At 39.8% G+C, this 17516-nt stretch overlaps 1 protein-coding gene across 5 annotated transcripts in view; it reads right to left on the reverse strand.

The window, feature by feature from the left end:
- The window catches only part of TSPAN9 (tetraspanin 9), a 168187-nt gene that overhangs the window by 116908 nt on the left and 33763 nt on the right, over positions 1-17516 (reverse strand). Inside the window, exon 3 of one of the 5 annotated variants that reach the window (XM_056487212.1) lies at positions 10625-10761. The exons of the other annotated variants lie outside the window; for them this stretch is intronic. Within the exon in view, the coding sequence (XP_056343187.1) occupies positions 10625-10700 (76 nt within the window). The 5' untranslated portion in view covers positions 10701-10761. The remainder of the gene's footprint in view (positions 1-10624; positions 10762-17516) is intronic. 5 annotated transcript variants of the gene reach the window in all.

Below are 17516 nucleotides of genomic sequence, written 5' to 3' on the forward strand. Positions count from 1 at the left end.
TGCATTATAGGGGAAAAATGGCAACCGTTCACTTTCCCTCAACCTCTGAAAAATTAAGTCCTAAAATTTTATGAAGCACTCCTATATCATCCCAGTAATGTCAGTGTAAGCTGTCTTCACAGCACTGTTTGAACAGCACACATTAATTGCAACTGAATAATGAGGACAAAGCAAAATAGGTGCTTCTTGGCTGGATGGTGCAGCACACTCCCCTTGAAGACAATGGGATGGCATGTTAGGGAACTGGAAAAGTGGCTTCACACTAAATCCACATAAGCAATCAACCAGTCATGCACCTTAATCCCATTGTTCCCTTAGCTTTCACAGAATCAGACTCACAGCCAAGCAAAGCTCAACAACTCATTTAGTATACCCATCCCTCCAAAAGCACTATCAACATATACAAACATCTGCTCAGCAGGAAGCTGTATCCCAGTTCCAGCTCTGCCAGATGCTTCATGCCACAGCCACAGCTGGGAAACAGAAGAGATGGCCTGTAACTGCTTCCCAAGAGACCAGCAGAGGGAAAAAAAAAGAATACCTCTCACAGTTCTGTGGGAAACATTTCATATCTGCCAGACCTCACAATAATTGCAAAATACCTACTCACTGTCCAGTGCTGTGCTCTCCATCTAAGTATTTTGCACAATACATGTTCTGGAGGCTCTGCACCTTTCTCAGGCAGCCTGTGCCAAGGTTGTCTTTTCCCTGGTGTCACAGCAGCTACCATAAGCTACCTTTGCTTTCAGCTTCTTGTCAGTGCTAAAATTGGCAGCCTCAGCATTACTCTTTCTTTCCTACTTAGTATGTAAACTCAGTATAGTTTATTCTTATTACTATATTTGCTTTTAACACCTTGTTACGTGAAAACAAAATTGTAGTGTTTGTACAAAGTCTATTTGTAATCCATTACAGTCCTCTCTGAAACACACATGGTTATTTTTGAGCCACGTAAGTCCAAAGGAATTCAGTCTCCTGGGTCTCTTTCTGCATCAGCACCTCTGCTGACACTGCAAATAGGTACTAGGCAGCAAAACTGCACTTTTTCTCCACAGTGAGTCTCTAGTCTCTAAGTCCTGGTTGGGAGCTCATTTCTCACAGCCCACCAGAAAGTTATCAGCAACAGCTTTCAGACCTTACCACCTCAGCTGGGTGCAAACAGCAATATGGACATGGAAAACCTGTTATAGATTATTACATATATGTCATCTGTCCTCCTGGAATTTTTTCCCTTGAACACTGCAGAAGGATGGGTTTAAGGGGAAGGTCAAAAGGCAAGCTGAATTGCTCTACAACTTGAAGGGTTTACAAGAGCACTATCAGAGCACTATCTTTAAGGTTCTATGTGTGGAACCTTCTCTTGGGAAGGGATGACTCAAAAGAACTCTTTCAACCACCATGACTTAGCATTGCTCATACTCAGCATTACTTCCACATCTATTTTATCACAGCAGTCTCTTACTTCAGTACATGGCCAACAAGATCACATGAGATACAGCTGAAGCAAGCTTTAAATACAACAATCATACCACAAAATTTATTAAAATAGAAAGTTGGTTTATCCTGTAGGACCTTATCTAAATGCTCACCAGACTGCTTGCATGAGCAAGCAGTGAGGAGAGGAGGGAGAGACTGAGAGAGAGATTCCCTGATGGAGAGACCACCCATCCAGTATTCCCTTTCACAGCTGCTCTTATGCAGAGGTTCCTTAGGTTTATTTCATGATGACAAAGTTTTGGGTTTATTTCAATTTTTTTTTCCAGAAGACAGATAAATGATATTTATGTTTTTAGCTACAGCTTCTTACAAAATGATGTAATCAAAACCTTCCCAACCATCATTTATATCATGTAACAATGAAAATTAAGTTCTGACTGTTGCTGAAAGAACCCCACGTTGACTCCAAGGATGGGATATCATGGCAATTGAAACTGAGATGGATCAAAGCTGCTTGTCTTTTATGGTCTTCATTTGCAAAGGACCGAACATAACCGGATTACTGGGAATGCAGTACAGCTCAGTGTAGAAGGACATTAATTTTCTTTGCCTGGAAAAGGCTCTCAGCATTTTTCATGTAATTACACCAAAGAGCAAGTCAACTGTAGGGCTAAAAGGGAGTAAATATGAGGAGAAAAACAGGAATAAACCTTGAGTGGGACTTGAACTTGGGAAAACAATTCCAGCATGTTCAGAATGAGCAACACCACTTTCACCTCCTCTGATGAAAGTTCATACTGCTCAGCTCTATGAAAGCATTTGAAACAGGAGGGAGGAAGGGAATCACAGCAGGATTGAGAGGGAATGTGTATTGCCTCTGATGAATGGCACAATGCCCAGGCAGCTGCTGCACAAATGCCAAAAGTGGGACCTTTGTTGCTTCAGCTGGATCCCTCTTGAAGTTTTGAATTACAGGCAGATACTTCATGTTATGGGATTCTGCTGCAGCATGGCAATGCAGAGACTGCCTGCTACACGTGTCTTTTCCATTCTGAAACTGAAACCCTAATGGGAAACCAGCCTCTCCAAAAGGCTCACAGAGCAGCTAAAAAGTATATTTTAGCACTTTTACACCAGACCTTGCAGGAATTAACATTATCCTGAATCTTTGTTCATCTTTCAAATGCAAAAGGCTGAATGCAGACAGCCACATTTTAAAATCAAACCCGAAAAAAGCAAAGGTGTGCACAGTAATGAAAGGCAAATGAATTCTTTAAAATTCTGTGAACAACTTGGCAGGTGGTTGCAGCATTTCGAACAAGAGCCATGCCATTTTCCACATAGTAGGTGAAGGAATGATTCACAGAATCACAGAATTTCTCAAGTTGGAAGAGACTTATAAGGATCAGCAAGTGTAACACCCTGCTCTTCACAGACTGCCTAAAACTAGACCTACAACTAAGAGCCTTGGCCAGAAGCTCCTTAACTCTGACAGGTCTGATGCTCTGACCACTTCCTTGGGGAGCCTGTTGCTGTGACTGACCACTTTCTCAGTGAAGAACCTAATGTCCAAGCTGAACTTCCCTGATGTAGCTTCATTTCATTTCATTTCATTTCATTTCATTTCATTTCATTTCATTTCATTTCATGTGTCCTGTCACTAGTGACCAAAAGACAACCAGGATTGTCCCATACTATGTGAAGAATGTGGCACTTTCCCTTGCTAAATTTCATATGGTTGCTGACTGCACAGCTGTCCAGGCTATCCAGATCTCTCTCTGTAAGGATTCTCTGCCCTTGAAGGTGCCCACAGCTCCTCCTCATCAGCAAACTTTCTTAAGGTACATTTGGTTCCAGTGTCCAGATAATTTATGAAGACATTAAAGAGCACTGGCCCTAAAACTGAGTCATGGGGAACTCTACTGGTGACTGACCACCAGGCTGATGTAACCCCATTCACTATAACCCCTTGGGCCCCACCCAGCAGCCCTTGGCTCACTCCATGCCCTATGAACTTGTCTAGATGTGTGATGAACAGTTTATTCAGAAACACTGTGAGAGACAGTACCTAAACCTTTGATAAAATTACAAAAAAAAAAAGTTTCCTTTGGTCAACTAGGTGGGTGACCTTGTCATAAAAGGAAGTTAAGTTGGTTAAGCAGGACTTTTCCCATGTGAACCCATGCTGGTTATGAGCAATGACTACCTTGTCTCTCAGTGCTTGGAGTAAATGAGATAACCAGATACATCTGCAAGTTTAAGGCATATTTTCACCTCAAATGAAATTATTAAAAATTCCAAGTTATGACAACTTCCAAGATCTAAAAATTGCCATGCTATTAAAATATTTTTAATTAGACAGACATATTCAAGTATTCAAGGTTTGCTGTTAAACAAAATGTAGAACAGAACTGGTGATATCACCTTTGACAGCAGCAGTATTATCTGAGAAGCTACTGTTCTCACTGCAGCTTAAACAACTAGTTCTGTTTCATCACCACCTGTGCTGCTTTTGGCTGGGGTACAGTTAATTTTCTTCACAGTAGCTGGTGTGGGGCTGGTATGGGATTTGAGCTGGAAACAGTGCTGATAACACAGAGTTTTTTGTTGGTTTTAATTGCTAAGCGGTGCTTGCACAGCATTAAGGCTTTTTCTGCTCCTCACCCCACCCCACCAGCAAGGAGGCTGTGGGTACACAAGAAGCTGGGAGGGGACACAGCCAGGACAGCTGACCCCAACTGACCTAAGGGATCTCCCAGACCATATGATGTCCTGCTTAGTATGTAGAGCTCAGGGAACATGAAAGAAGACAGGAATATTCAGAGTGATGGCATTTGTCTTCCCAGGTTACCGTTACCTGTGATGGCCTGCCCATGGGAAGTGGTGAATGATTCCTTGTTTTGCTTTGCTTGAGTGCTCAGATTTTGCTTTCCTTATTAAACTGTCTTTATCTCAACCCATGAGTTTTCTGTCATTTACACTTCCCGTTCTCTTCACCATCCCACAGGGAGGAAGCTGCTGCGTGGGACTTAGTTGATGGTTGGGGCCAAACCCCAACACAACCTCACATGAAGTTGTAGACTAACAAAGAAAAAAAAAAAAAAAAGAAAGAAAAAATAGCTTGGTTTCTTCCCAACTAAAAATACCCCAGACCTTGAAACACAGTAATAAGTTCCATTTTTATACTTCAACACAGTGACTAACAAATAAACTTCAATATATAATAGATTCTTTGCCCTAATGCTAATTTTAAATGCAAAACATGTTTTTAGAAACATTATTCTTTAAGCCTCCAGCACAATTAATGTAGCCTTATATAACCATACAACAAATTTTTACAGTTTTAATTTATTTCCAGATTTCAAATGACATCCAATTTTACATAATCCTAAATTAAATATTACACCAGCTAATAAGTAGTTTTTGAGGCTTTAACATAATGCAAAACACAAGGAAATTCTTAATCTATGGACCATTTGTTACATGATGAGAAGCAGTAAAACCATTTTGCTATTTCCCATTCTCCCAGCCAAACTAACACCAAAGCTAAGACCAAATCTATTTTTCCCCCAGAGAATAACAACTAAATTAATGATGGAGAAAAAAAATTAATCCAGATAAGTTCCATTTTAAAATTGGGAATTAAAACCATACTACCAAAAAAAAAAAAAAAAAAAAAAAAGCAGAACATTTTTCTCAACAGGTTTTGGACTTTTGGATGTGTTTAATACAGCAGAATGATGAAGTTTGCTTTTCACTGTACTCTGAAAATAGGCAATTCTGCTGTGGACTTGTGGTTCTTACATACTAAAAAATTCATAATGAATTCAGAAAGTGCTTGAATTGCATTAAAAAAAAAAAGATATGGATCTTCAAGTAATAATTTATTTCAAAATTAATTTGAAAGCTGTGATGCCACTACTCTCCAATTACTCAAAACATCTTTTGATGTTTAGCCAGATCTGAGCTTCTATTGTTATAAGTGGCAAAAACATGGAAATAATCTTCCAAGCCTTCTTTAAGCAGCACAGATGAGATAAAAGAAAGTGAAGTTGCTGATTCTTCCTTCTTTAGAGGTCACTCTACCAAAAGGTCATTCTTGCAACTGCCAAGCTTTTTGCAATTCTTTCACTTGTTTTATCAGAGTTGGAATTAAATTTATCTTGGGAAAATCCAGCACAGTTCCACAAAAGCCTTTAAGTCCACACACCTCACTTACATCACCTGAAGACTGTATATTTCACAGTAGGAATTGCTGACCAGCAATCTTCTGGAGGGCTCGGAAAACAGAGCACCAGTGTATCAGTTTATATCAACACCACTCTGTTCTGGCAGATAAATACTGCTACAGATAAATACTTTAGGTTTACTTAAAAGAAAAAAAAATAGAATGCTCAGAATTGGAGATATGATAAATAAAACCAGGAGATTGATGTGAAACAAAAAAAAAAAAAAATTGTTAAGATACACATATCACAACTTAAACTGGGAAGGTCACCTCAAATATTAAATATCTGAGCTCTTATCAAAACTTTCTAGCACAACTGGGACTTGAATTGTCAGTGTCACACTGATCTGGAAAGAACTGCTAGCAAATAGCATCAGCTATTTATTATTCCTCTCCCACTGCAACTTTTCCCATTTCCCATTTCAATATTGATGGCAACTAAGAAGCAGCTGAAGGGGCAACTACTTGTGATGCACTGTAGACTTGTCTTGTTAACAATGAATTTGCTCTCAGGGTCCTTATGGAAGGGAGTTATACAGGGGGTCAAGAAATGGTACAACAAAACATCTGTGCATCCCCCCTGCCCTATACTTCCTCATCTCCAGCTCCATTGCTTCCACTCAGGACACCAAACCCAGCCTTGTATCAAGGTGCCACACAGCTGTAGGCTACTAATAGGTAACTAATGAGGATTAGGGCCTGGCAAGCCACAGCACTGCTGAGTGATGGCTGCTACTTCTCAGTTTGTCACATCTGGACTTGACATGGGCCATCTCTCAGCATCATTTCTTTGTCCTGTCACTGCCTATCCAAGCTCTTTGGTTCAGTTAGCTCTTTAGCCTGTTCTTAACAGCAGATGTAATTTGGTGGGGAATTCTTAATCTTTTTTTTCCTTAAGTCTTTTCCATAGTTTACTCACATTTTTCATCTGGTCTGTCACATAAGGAAAGCCAAGTACTTTGCTGGAAAAGCCAACCTGTTTGTAAGGGTGAGGACAAGGGAAGTGACTGTTTCTGTACCAACAGCCTGCCAAGTTCTTCCTTCCCCTGCAGGCCTCACAAAACCCATGCCTCAGTGGATGGACAAGCTCTCCTACAGTCAACCAGAAGACAGTCAGGATTCCTACAGCACAAACAATGCCCCCCCACACAGGAAGCTGGTTTCCAAATAGGACATAGTCAAGCAAACAGTCTTGGGTTCAGCTTGATGCTCACACCCAAGTGCCAACCATTAGGTGGTACCACTGTGGTACTCTGTGTACACACAAGACCTAGTAATTTTCCACTTCTGAGAATCTTTGTGAATAATAATATCTCCACCACCACTCACAGACAATGATTATAAATAATTATAGCAGGTTTAGCAGTGAGTCAGTTCAGATCCAACTGCTGGCCAGGCTCTTAAACAGTCAATATGAAAGGCTAACAGCCACGAGAAGTCTCATCAAATTTTAACATTTGTATGAACTGTTTGATAATGTAAGAATACTTTAAAATAAAGGATGTAAAACCAATACAATTCCTCTACATAGAGCAACTCCCAGCTGCAGTGTTATGATCTATGACTTGACAGCACTTCATCATCTTGTGCATGGTTTTTCTTCTCTTTTTTTTTAATACAGTAGCATGGTTTTATCTTTAACAATAGACTTAAGTAAAATTAAGTCATTCATTTTCTTAAATGGCGCTGCATCGTCAGCACCCTATAATTATTTTAGTGTATGAATGCAATAGTTGAGAATAAAAGTCTTAAATTTATGCAATCTTACAGCACCTTTGGCATAAATCATATGCTCTCAGACATTTTGCATGATAATTTGGCCTGTACAAAGCCTGCCAGCTTTTGAAAATGCCTTGTATTAGAGACTACCCAGCAGAAGATTTGCTACATTTAATATACTTCTATCAGCCAGCACAAAGCCTTTAAATTCAATATAAATTTTCAGAATAATAAAATAAGTTCTAATTAAGTCCAAACTGCCAGCCAACCAGAGCAAAAAGATCTTACCTTAGAACATCTCGTGCTTGTAGTCCTTATTACTGTGTCGTTCTTGCACATAATTGTCTCCCTGCTATAGGATAGTGTACAATTGCAACACATTCCCCTCATCATAGAGCAGACTAACCTTCAGCCTTGTCAACTGAGAGCAGAAAACCTAAAGATCCTGAAATTCCCAAGGTGGTGTTTGTAAGAAGACCATGGCTTGGGGCTTCCATCAGCTACAGGTATCCCACCCTTTCAACGCAGAAAGTTCCACTCTCAAGAGCTGAGGAATTTGGTAAAGCTTTCATCCAGCTCAGGCACTCAGCTGTGGGGAAAGAGGAGACTCCTCACATGCTCAGAGCACAGATAATGCACAGCTTCCTACACTCATGCTCCAACCACACTCCTGATACAAGCCAGAACGCTGCCACACTGCAGCTAAAACCTGGAGCAACACAACTCTCTCAAGCCAAGGCATTGCTTAACCCTGTAAAACCCATTTTGTCCTCATCCCAGCACTGTGCTGTAGAAGGTCCTCACCAGTTTTCTGACTGATTCCCACAGCAATCCTTAAAAGGATTGAAAAGTCACAAAAAGCAGGTATTTAAGATAATAACCCTGCAGAACATGAACTACCTAGCACTTCTCAGATGTTCTATCAAGTTTTTGAAAACTGGATAACAAATAGATGATTTGGGGCTTTTTGAGAGAAAGTGTCAAAAGAACTCTTCAGAAAAACATAGAAACCTCACCTCCCAAGTAAAACAAGGATTGGCAGTGGTCCAAACAGAGAATACTGACTAACTTTTGAAATTTGACTGCTTTAGAGTTCTGAAATTCACACTTAAGTTTAATTTGCAAAACTGTCAATTATCCACAATCTTGTTAAAAAAATCTTTTAATATAAAAAAGTGAAACGTATTCAAGTCTTTATTTTGCAAGTGCAAAAGTTCAAAAATGTTGGCCTAAATGTAGCTCTATTGATAGAGTTCATTAGTGCATCTATTTTGAATCAAAAGAAACTACAAAGAGTGGTTTAGGAGATGAGACAAAAGACTATAAATTAGATTAAATAAATTTGTGCAATTGTCTAGAAGGGAAAGAAAACTTTAAAGTCAATTTCAAGGTTACAACTAGCTTTTATGCTCAGCAACAGCTCTGCATTTTTTTTTTCCTAGTTAAACTGGACTCCTTGTTCCTGATACAACAAATGTAATTTTTGATACTGGCTTTTGTGGTTGAAAAATTAGAATTGGGGGCGAGGGGAGAAAGTCTTTTGGGTGTGATTCAATCACTAAACCTTAATAGAACCAATGACTCATGCAGGAAACAAAGGAAGAAACTAGTGTTAAAATAATCCTGCTTTAAGATTAAAATATAGAAATAAAAATCTCCCTTAATACATGCAGGGATAAAGTGATACTATGTACCTTTAAAACAAGGTAGGAATAGCACATTTCAACATATGCTTCTTTACCCAAATGGCACTGATCCATCATCATACCCTCAGCTGGTTATTCTTGGAGATATACTAACACTCAAAATAAAGAAGGCACTAAAGTTCCTGAGAGTGACAGGAAACCCAGCAGAGTAAGAAATTTTAGACAGAGTTATTTACAGATATTTTCCTGTGAGAAAAGAATGGTAAGAATGTAGCTTGAACATTAACAAATCCACTAAAACATCAGTCTGCCTAGCGGAGTCAGCAGATTTGGTGGGGGATTCAGTGGGGCTGGAAATTCAAACTTTAGCTTGTAATCAGAAAAATCCTACTTTAGAAATTTGAACCAGCAGCTAGAAACATGTAATATAATATAGAGCTCTCCTAAAATGGTACCCAGATAGAGGGACCTTATACTATGCGAAGCCTGTGATTATTAACTAAAAAAAAATAAAAAGTCAATGACACTGAAGCTCTTTATAATTCTGCAGGGACCTATTTGTAAGTGAGTGACATGGACAAAATCTGCAAATCTGCATTTCCTTCCTTTCCTGTCCTTGGGAAAGATGCTGCAGATCATGTGTGCAATTCCCCTATTAGGATGCTGACAGAACAGAAGTTTATCTGAAATAAATTTCCAACTGAAATAGTCTAGCCTATTCTAAAGATACACTCATGGAAAATAATTTAGATCAACTGAATTTTAAAATAACATCACTCAAAATGTTTATTCAGATTGTTTATGATGCAATTATGCAGAATGCTTAGGTAACAGTTTAAATGAAAACTAGCACTAGTTGCTAGTGTCTTACTCTCAAGTAGGAAGGCACTTGCAGTGTGGGGTTCTACAGGAGATGCAGCCCATAATCCTGCAAATACCCAAGAAGATCCCCATCTTTTGGGGTTTTTTTAATGTAATTGAAGCATTTACTGAATTCATTGAGAATATTTAAGGATAGGAGAAGCTCAGTACAACACAGGGAGCCCAGAACTAACTGCTTCCCTGCTGCTTTAGCATAGCAGAGATGTGCAAGACCTGTTCCATTATTATTCTTCCAAGCCACTTCCACATGCCTCAGAACATCACTATGTAGCCCTGATTTTCTGGAGTACCAGCAGTTTTTCAGAGAACACTGACAAATACAGCACGCCACAGAGGAACTGCTACATGGTTCAGCCAAGAAGCAGTTCACATGTAAGTCAGTTTAGGCTTCTGGGAGAAAAAAAATTATTTATTAAACAAGCAAATAAATAATGAAGATGAAGGAAGAGATTTGGGGATTATTAGGGAATATTTATTTGGCAGAAGAAAGCAGAGAGGACTTGATGAGACTTGTAAGAGATAAGTCTATTAAAAACATTGTTAGCAGAATGAACCAATTAAGTCCACATCCCCAAAGCAAGTTGGCAATCAGTTTTCAACACCTGTTTTCAGACCAGGGCTTGAAGAGTTTAAACATGTTGTTTAAAGTGATCTCCCTAGAACCTCTAGGTCAATAAACACAAGGTAAAAATGCACTTTCAGAACTGCTTACTGTGAGCATTAGCCATAGCAGATGCGATTTTCAAGCAGCAGCATTCAACACCAGGAGGAGGAGGAGAGCTGGGCATTCTGTCCTGCACGGAGCATATCAAAGCCAACAAGTCGCTGAAGAGAGCAGGTCCCTCCTGACTAGTAAAAGTAAGAAACAGAAAGGTCCATCCAAGATAGTCATGAATCTATATTTATTTACAAAAAAATCACATTTCCTTTAACTCAAAATGTGCTGAGCATTACTTATGTACTGGAAGATAACACCTGCAGCCCTCAGGGCTTCCTAGAGTCTCATAAGGATTTCCAACTAGGAACTCCTTGACTTACAGGATCTAAAGAACACATCAAAAGTAGTCATTTGAAGCACTTATTTCAGACTTTTTATTAGCAGGCACTCACTAGTGGAGGATGTCCTTCCTGAATAATTAAAATATAAAAAGGTCACATACAGTCCTCATCAGCAGAGAAATAGCCCTGAGGTGGAGGAAAACTTTTTTAAGCTTTACACAATGTAGCATCCAGCAAGCACTCTCTCTCCATAGGCCACCTGCAAGATCCTGCTTTCACTCTGAGCCACCAAAGACTTTTGTGAAGTTTATTTGCCACTGTCACTGTCTCCCCTTGGCAAATTTGCGGATGATACAAAACCAAGAAGCTTGGCTGTTATGCCAGATGGTTATGCCACCATCCATAGGCTGGAGATATGGGTTCACAGGAACCTCATGAAAAGTGACAAAAGAAAATGCAAAGTCTTGCACCTGAAGGGGAATAACTCCATGCATCAGGATGTGCTGGGGGCAAATGGACTAGAAAGTGTTCTAAGCCCATGCATTATACAGAGAACTAACAGTGCAGAAGGAGTTACATCCACTACCTCTTTACAAAGGATTTAATGAAACAAACACGACAGAAGAAAAGAAAAATATCTAGAATTGTCAAAGTGTTGTACAAATGCCCTTGACATTTTTTGAGAGGGAAGAATAGAAGATGACAAGTCCAGTCAGAAGTACTTTGCTTTAAACTGTCTTAGTCTGTACAAAATAAGGTTGTATTTGCACAGCAGAATCCACAATATGCATCCAATGTAGAAACAAGGCAATGTACAATGGCATGATGCTTTCAGTGCTCAGGTGTGCAAATAGAAGCTTTGCATCCATGAGGACAGATGGCCCATTACTTCAACCTATACATCCAAGGTCACATGGTTTATTTTGGCATATAGATACATACATGTGGACTACATGTGCAGGTACAAATTAATTTGGACTTGAAGGTCTATTCTGTTCCCTGTAATAAGTTTCTCCTCCCAGTGATCCAGTAAGTTAAATTTACAGGCATTGTAGCCTGAGGAGAGTTAAGACCTCTCTTAAAGAGAAACAGAGGGTAGCAAAGAAACACTGTAATTAACATCTATTTTAGGCCATTTTGTGGGAGCAAGATAGAACCACGCTATGAGTAAGGTACAACTCCAAGCTGACCCCCAAATCCAAATTAAGATGCCCTGCAGGAGTCCATCAGAGACACTAATCATGGAGGACTGTAAGGAAAGAGCAAGAGCGCTACCAGAGTTTTTTTGTGAAGCTAAAGTAAATGCAAAATGGCTATCAGGCAGAAATTAAGATAGTGAGCAGAAAGAAATTCACAAAATCCACTGATTCAAAATGCACATGAACCTAAAAATCAGCTGACCCCTTCCCCCCAGCAGATATATAGATAAAATATATTAGAATGAGCAGTGGTTTCATACCTGAAATCGTTTTTTAGGATAAGCCATCTAATATATGATACAATTGTGACAGTCAGTGAGTGACATGGCACTAAAACTGCCAAAAGGAATAAATATCCTGGCATCCAGTGTTAAATCAAATGCTGATAAGGCTAACTATAGTGCAAAAGCATCTGAAAAGCACACCATGAGAACAAAAAGGCTTAACCACTTTCTGCCAGCAAGTCTGCAAACCTCATCCTTCAATATTTATGCATCTTACCGAGGTGTGCCTCTTACCAAGGAATTGACCCTTGCTGCAATCAAAGGTGTAAGTACTGCTTTGGCTGCAGACCATCTAACAATAATACACATGCAAAGCACACAAATGACATTCCCCTTAGCACAGAAAGGGCTGTGCTGCTAATGGGAAACGTGGTATTTGGAGACAATGATGAAATTCTAACAGCTGCAGCAGATTGAAGGGTGGAGGGGGGGGGGAAAGAAAGTGAATAGAGGTGGAGGGAAATCGAAGGACTGGAGCTAAACTAACAGCTGGGTAAAAACAGCCTAAGAGAGAGGTATTTTTGGACTTCCCACATCCTTTTCATCCCTCTTATATTTTACCAGTTACAGCAAAAAAAGTAGTAGCTCATAAATAAACTAATCAAAATTGTTATCATCAACCCTGTCAGGTGATCATTCATCACATCATGAATCTTCTTTATACAAGCACACAAATACGCTGATGATAAGCACTACAGAAAACACCTTAACAGAAAAATAAATGCAAAGATGACCAGAAAGCCAAGCATCCATCACTGTCATAACCTACACAAAGAGGCTTTGCAGCTACCTAATAGTTTAAAATTATTGAATAAGAGTCATTAAAAAAGAAGATAAATGAGGGGAAAAATAATTTTTTCCACTGGGAATGACTGGTATCCAAATGTCAGTAAGCCTACTTACTCATCTTTCTGCAGATGGTGATGATTTTGGAGTGGGACTACAGGTCTTAAAGTCCACATATGTGTGGTGTTAGCAACTGCAGTGGGTATGCAATTGCTAGGAACTATAAAGCCAGCAGCCAGCCAGCAGATACTTGCTGGCTAAACAGGTAGCTAAGCTAGGTGGTTGGCAGACAGATATGCATGTGTCTATGGGAGTCAGGCAACTAGTGAAACTGGATTTAGAGAGATCAAGGTAGTCCTGGCCACCTTTTGGAGAGACTCAAATCTGGAAGTCACCTGGAGGACATGCTAGTGGATGGACTCTACATCCAAGGCTAACAACTGGAGGATCCACAATGCAGAGGATGCAGGAGTGGGGGTGTGGCTGTCTGTGCTTGTCTGGGAGTGACGGGGTCTCTACCAGAAACAGGAGTGGGGCTGCAGCCCTGGGGACTCGTATGTCCAGGTCATTGAGAAATCCCAGGCAAATGGCAATTTTCTCCTTTTCTGCCTCAGGACAATGGAAACAAAAAAACAGCTCTTACCTTGACAAGGAGACAATTTAAATGGTCATGCCACCTACAAATTCCAGCATGTTCCTACTATATCAGTTTGACAACTTACTTAAGTATGAACAGAGGAAACCATCATCTAGTGACAGAAGAGTAGGAATGGGTAGAAGATGGAGGAGTTAACTCCAAGGCTACTTCCATACAATCAAGTGTTCAATACCAAGTAGCATCAGTGAAATTACCTCAATTCCTTAGATGAACCAGTACACACACCCAGTGTTGGCAACTTCAGTTTGGCTGTACATTCTGAAATTACAGGGTTTTTTTAATCTAGTTTGTACTGGTAAACTTAGAGGGATGGGAAGGGAGTGGAGATTGTGATTCTGGTCTCCAGGGCTGTGAAAAATCAGCATGAAAGACTGAACTTTAATGGGAAATAAAACAAAGGCAAAATAGCTTTAAAATCAAAAAGGATGAGTGGCAGAGAAAAAGGACAAAGCTTTACTGGGCCCATATCCCTTATTTCCTGTTTCCCTCATTTCAAATAAACACCAATCTTTCTTCCACCATACTGCTGGTGCATCTAAATTTGTAGCACAGAAGAACAAATAATCTAAGTAAACAACATATATATATATTTAAAAAACCCAGAACCTTTAAAGGCATCCTTCACATGGCTCAAAAGCAAAAAAGAGACTGGCTTGGGTTTTTTTCTCCATCCTTTATATTCACATTATACTTTTTATGTGAGCTTTGGAGCAGACAAAGAAAAAAAAAGCTAAAAAAGCAAGCTTAGAGGAGGCCATCCTTAAACACATTACTAGTAATTATTTTGTGGTCTTACATTTACTTTCTATTGAATTGATTCTTCTCATGCATGCTTATAGGCTAAGAAGAACAGGCTGCAACTAGAGTAGCAGCAGCACATTTGTTCTTTGTTCTGAAGGGAGCAGGATTAGAATAATGCATGCATGTTTTTCACCGCCACTCCTTTTTTTTTTTATTACATTTAATTACATTTTCAGACTCTGCTGCCTTGTCCTATATATATACTTATGCTACATGAACAGACACAACATCTCTTTGTGTTGCCCTAAATCTTGGGCACTTGCACGCTCCTGATCAAACAATGAGCTGGCGGGAAAGGGAGCTGATCTTAACTCACTGAAAAAAGAGTTCAGTGAGACATGAAGATGCACAGTAGGATTTTTTTCCCAATCTTGTTATCAAAACAAGGCTCCAAAGGAGCTACTGTCTCACACAACACAGTTTTTTTCAGTGCTTGTTTGTGTTTTTGTGGGGCAATTTTTGTTTTCGTCCTATTAATGCAAATTGTACACCAAAATGCTTTATGTCATTTGTTAGGAGGAGACAAAAGCAGGAGGCACAAGCAGAGGGTACCTCTCAGCTGAGCCTGGAAATGAGAGGGAACTCTTTGGAACGAACAGACACAGATTTCACAGAGGCAGCAGCTGTTGCACTGACAGTAATTAGATTGAGGACCTGAGGAAGGGAAAGGATAGAGCCATGAAAGAACACAATGCCAAGGGACACACTCATTTCTGAATCAGCAGGTTGTTACAAGTTTTAAAGGTAGGGGAAATAGAGTAACTCTCACAAGAATGACAGCATCTGACTTGTAGAGACAAAAACTTATTCAAAAGCTTTTAAACAAATAGTGATGATGATGTATTATGTGAAGCAAACACACAAAATCTTGAGATTACTATCTTCTACTCCATTTTTCATGCCAACATCCTTTTTCTGCGTACAGGCTACACAAAGTTATAATAAAAAATACAATCCCAAGTAACTGGCTGCATGAGAGGCACTTCATTTTGTTGAGTTGCATATGTCTCACAAGCAGCACCCCATCTGGCAGATGGAAATACTGAGGCAGAGGCTGATATAACTACTGTACCACCCTCACCAAGCAGTTCAAAAACTAGAACAGACTTCCCCACCCCTGAATATAACCTTTTGTATTAACTGCTGCCTTAGACAGCCAACACACTCCTCCTGGTAAAATGTTTTTTGAAGACTGCTGACGATTTCTTTCCCTCTTCCTTCACTCCCAGTCCCTGAAGTTTCCTGATGTAACAGACACTTCTCAAGACACCTAAGCAAGACTCAGTTGACCACCATCTGGAAGGCAATCAGAAGCTCCCTCAAGCAAATGAGTATGAATCAGAACATGAATCCCACTCCTGTTCTGCAGTAGGATAGGAATGCACAGCTGTTACTACATCTCATTTCAGAGAGGCATCAGAAACTTGACATTCATGACCACCCCAAGCACATTCTGAAACTCTGCCCTGCTCAGGTCCTCACTGGCAAGCAGCCAGGCCTTGGTGGTTGGGACCACTGTGCATGAAATGTATCAGATGGCATATTGCCTTTTGTCATTTCTGGGAACTGGATTAAGCATGAGGACTGCTGCAGCACTTCATCTTGCTCTCACTGCCCTCCTACCTCAATCGGAGATGGAGCATTAGTCTCTAGTCTTACAGAGATGTAGCCAACAGATAAAACATCCCAGCCTGCACTGCAGCTCTCTGATGCAAGCAACACCGAGTTATGGAGTATGTGATGACATTCCATAGCAGACATATAAATGCAGTGCAGCATGTTGACTATAAAGAAACAACCCTGAACCAGAACTCCTTGCTGCCTCATCTTTCAAATCAAAGAGGTGTTGTTTAGCACCTACACATTAGTAAAAGTCTTGGGAGAAGCTGCAATAACCCAGGTAATTAAAAACGAGACTACAAAAAAACCCCAGGAAGACAAGAGTAGCAAGGTAAATAGCAAATTTGTTTTTAATTAGAAGTTATACCTTCAAATGAAGGTTTGTGATTTCACAGGTCAAGTCAAAAACCATGGCATATTGGCTGCAGGAGATTTTTGGCTTCTCTGTTGTAACAGGGACTTCCTTCACAGGCACCTACTCAGGTCACTCAGTGCTACCAACGCTTTGGGATCCCACATCTAGACAGGGAATGGTAATAAATATCCTTTTTTATCACACACTTCAGTTCTACATACCAGCAAAGCTGCTGTCCTTGCTGCATCTATGAATTAAAGCTCAGGTAGTTTATAGGAAAAAGTGAAAAAAGAAAGAAGAAAATGAGGCAGCAAAGGGGAAAGAAAGGTTTAGGTGGTTTTTTCATTCTTAGCTGCTCAACCACCACATTTGCATTGGCCTTTTGGTTTTTATTTTCAAGAATGTTTTGGCAGTTCCCTGCTCAACTGTAGTAAGCAAGAAGCTGATGCAGCATCTTTGTTTCAGACACACATTGGGAAGTTTTGAGCTGATGAAAAGTGCAATGTCCATGTACACTGCATGGTGGAGATCCAGACACATTGTGACTATGGAAACGATCCCTTTGGCCAGAGGCAGGATTTACACACGAAAGAGAAACACTACAGTTTCAATCAAAAGCTCAACAATTTCCCCAGCTGAATGCTGGAGACTATTCTAACTAAAGACTTTTTCCATTTCTGGAGCTACTCCTTAAGTTATTTCATCTCAACAGAGCCCAAGTTCAATTTGGGTTACAATTGAGAAGAAAATTCATTTATGATGTGTATGTTGAAGACCTTGGTGTCAACAATTTAATTATTTTTGTTTTTTGCTTTTTTTTCAATGATGAAAATCTCACAAGGGTGTAAAGGTATCTCCTGACGTTCTCCATTTGACACAGGATTGCAATGCTGGACTGTACC

This window comes from Oenanthe melanoleuca, chromosome 1, assembly GCF_029582105.1.
Source record: "Oenanthe melanoleuca isolate GR-GAL-2019-014 chromosome 1, OMel1.0, whole genome shotgun sequence".
Lineage (NCBI taxonomy): Eukaryota > Metazoa > Chordata > Aves > Passeriformes > Muscicapidae > Oenanthe > Oenanthe melanoleuca.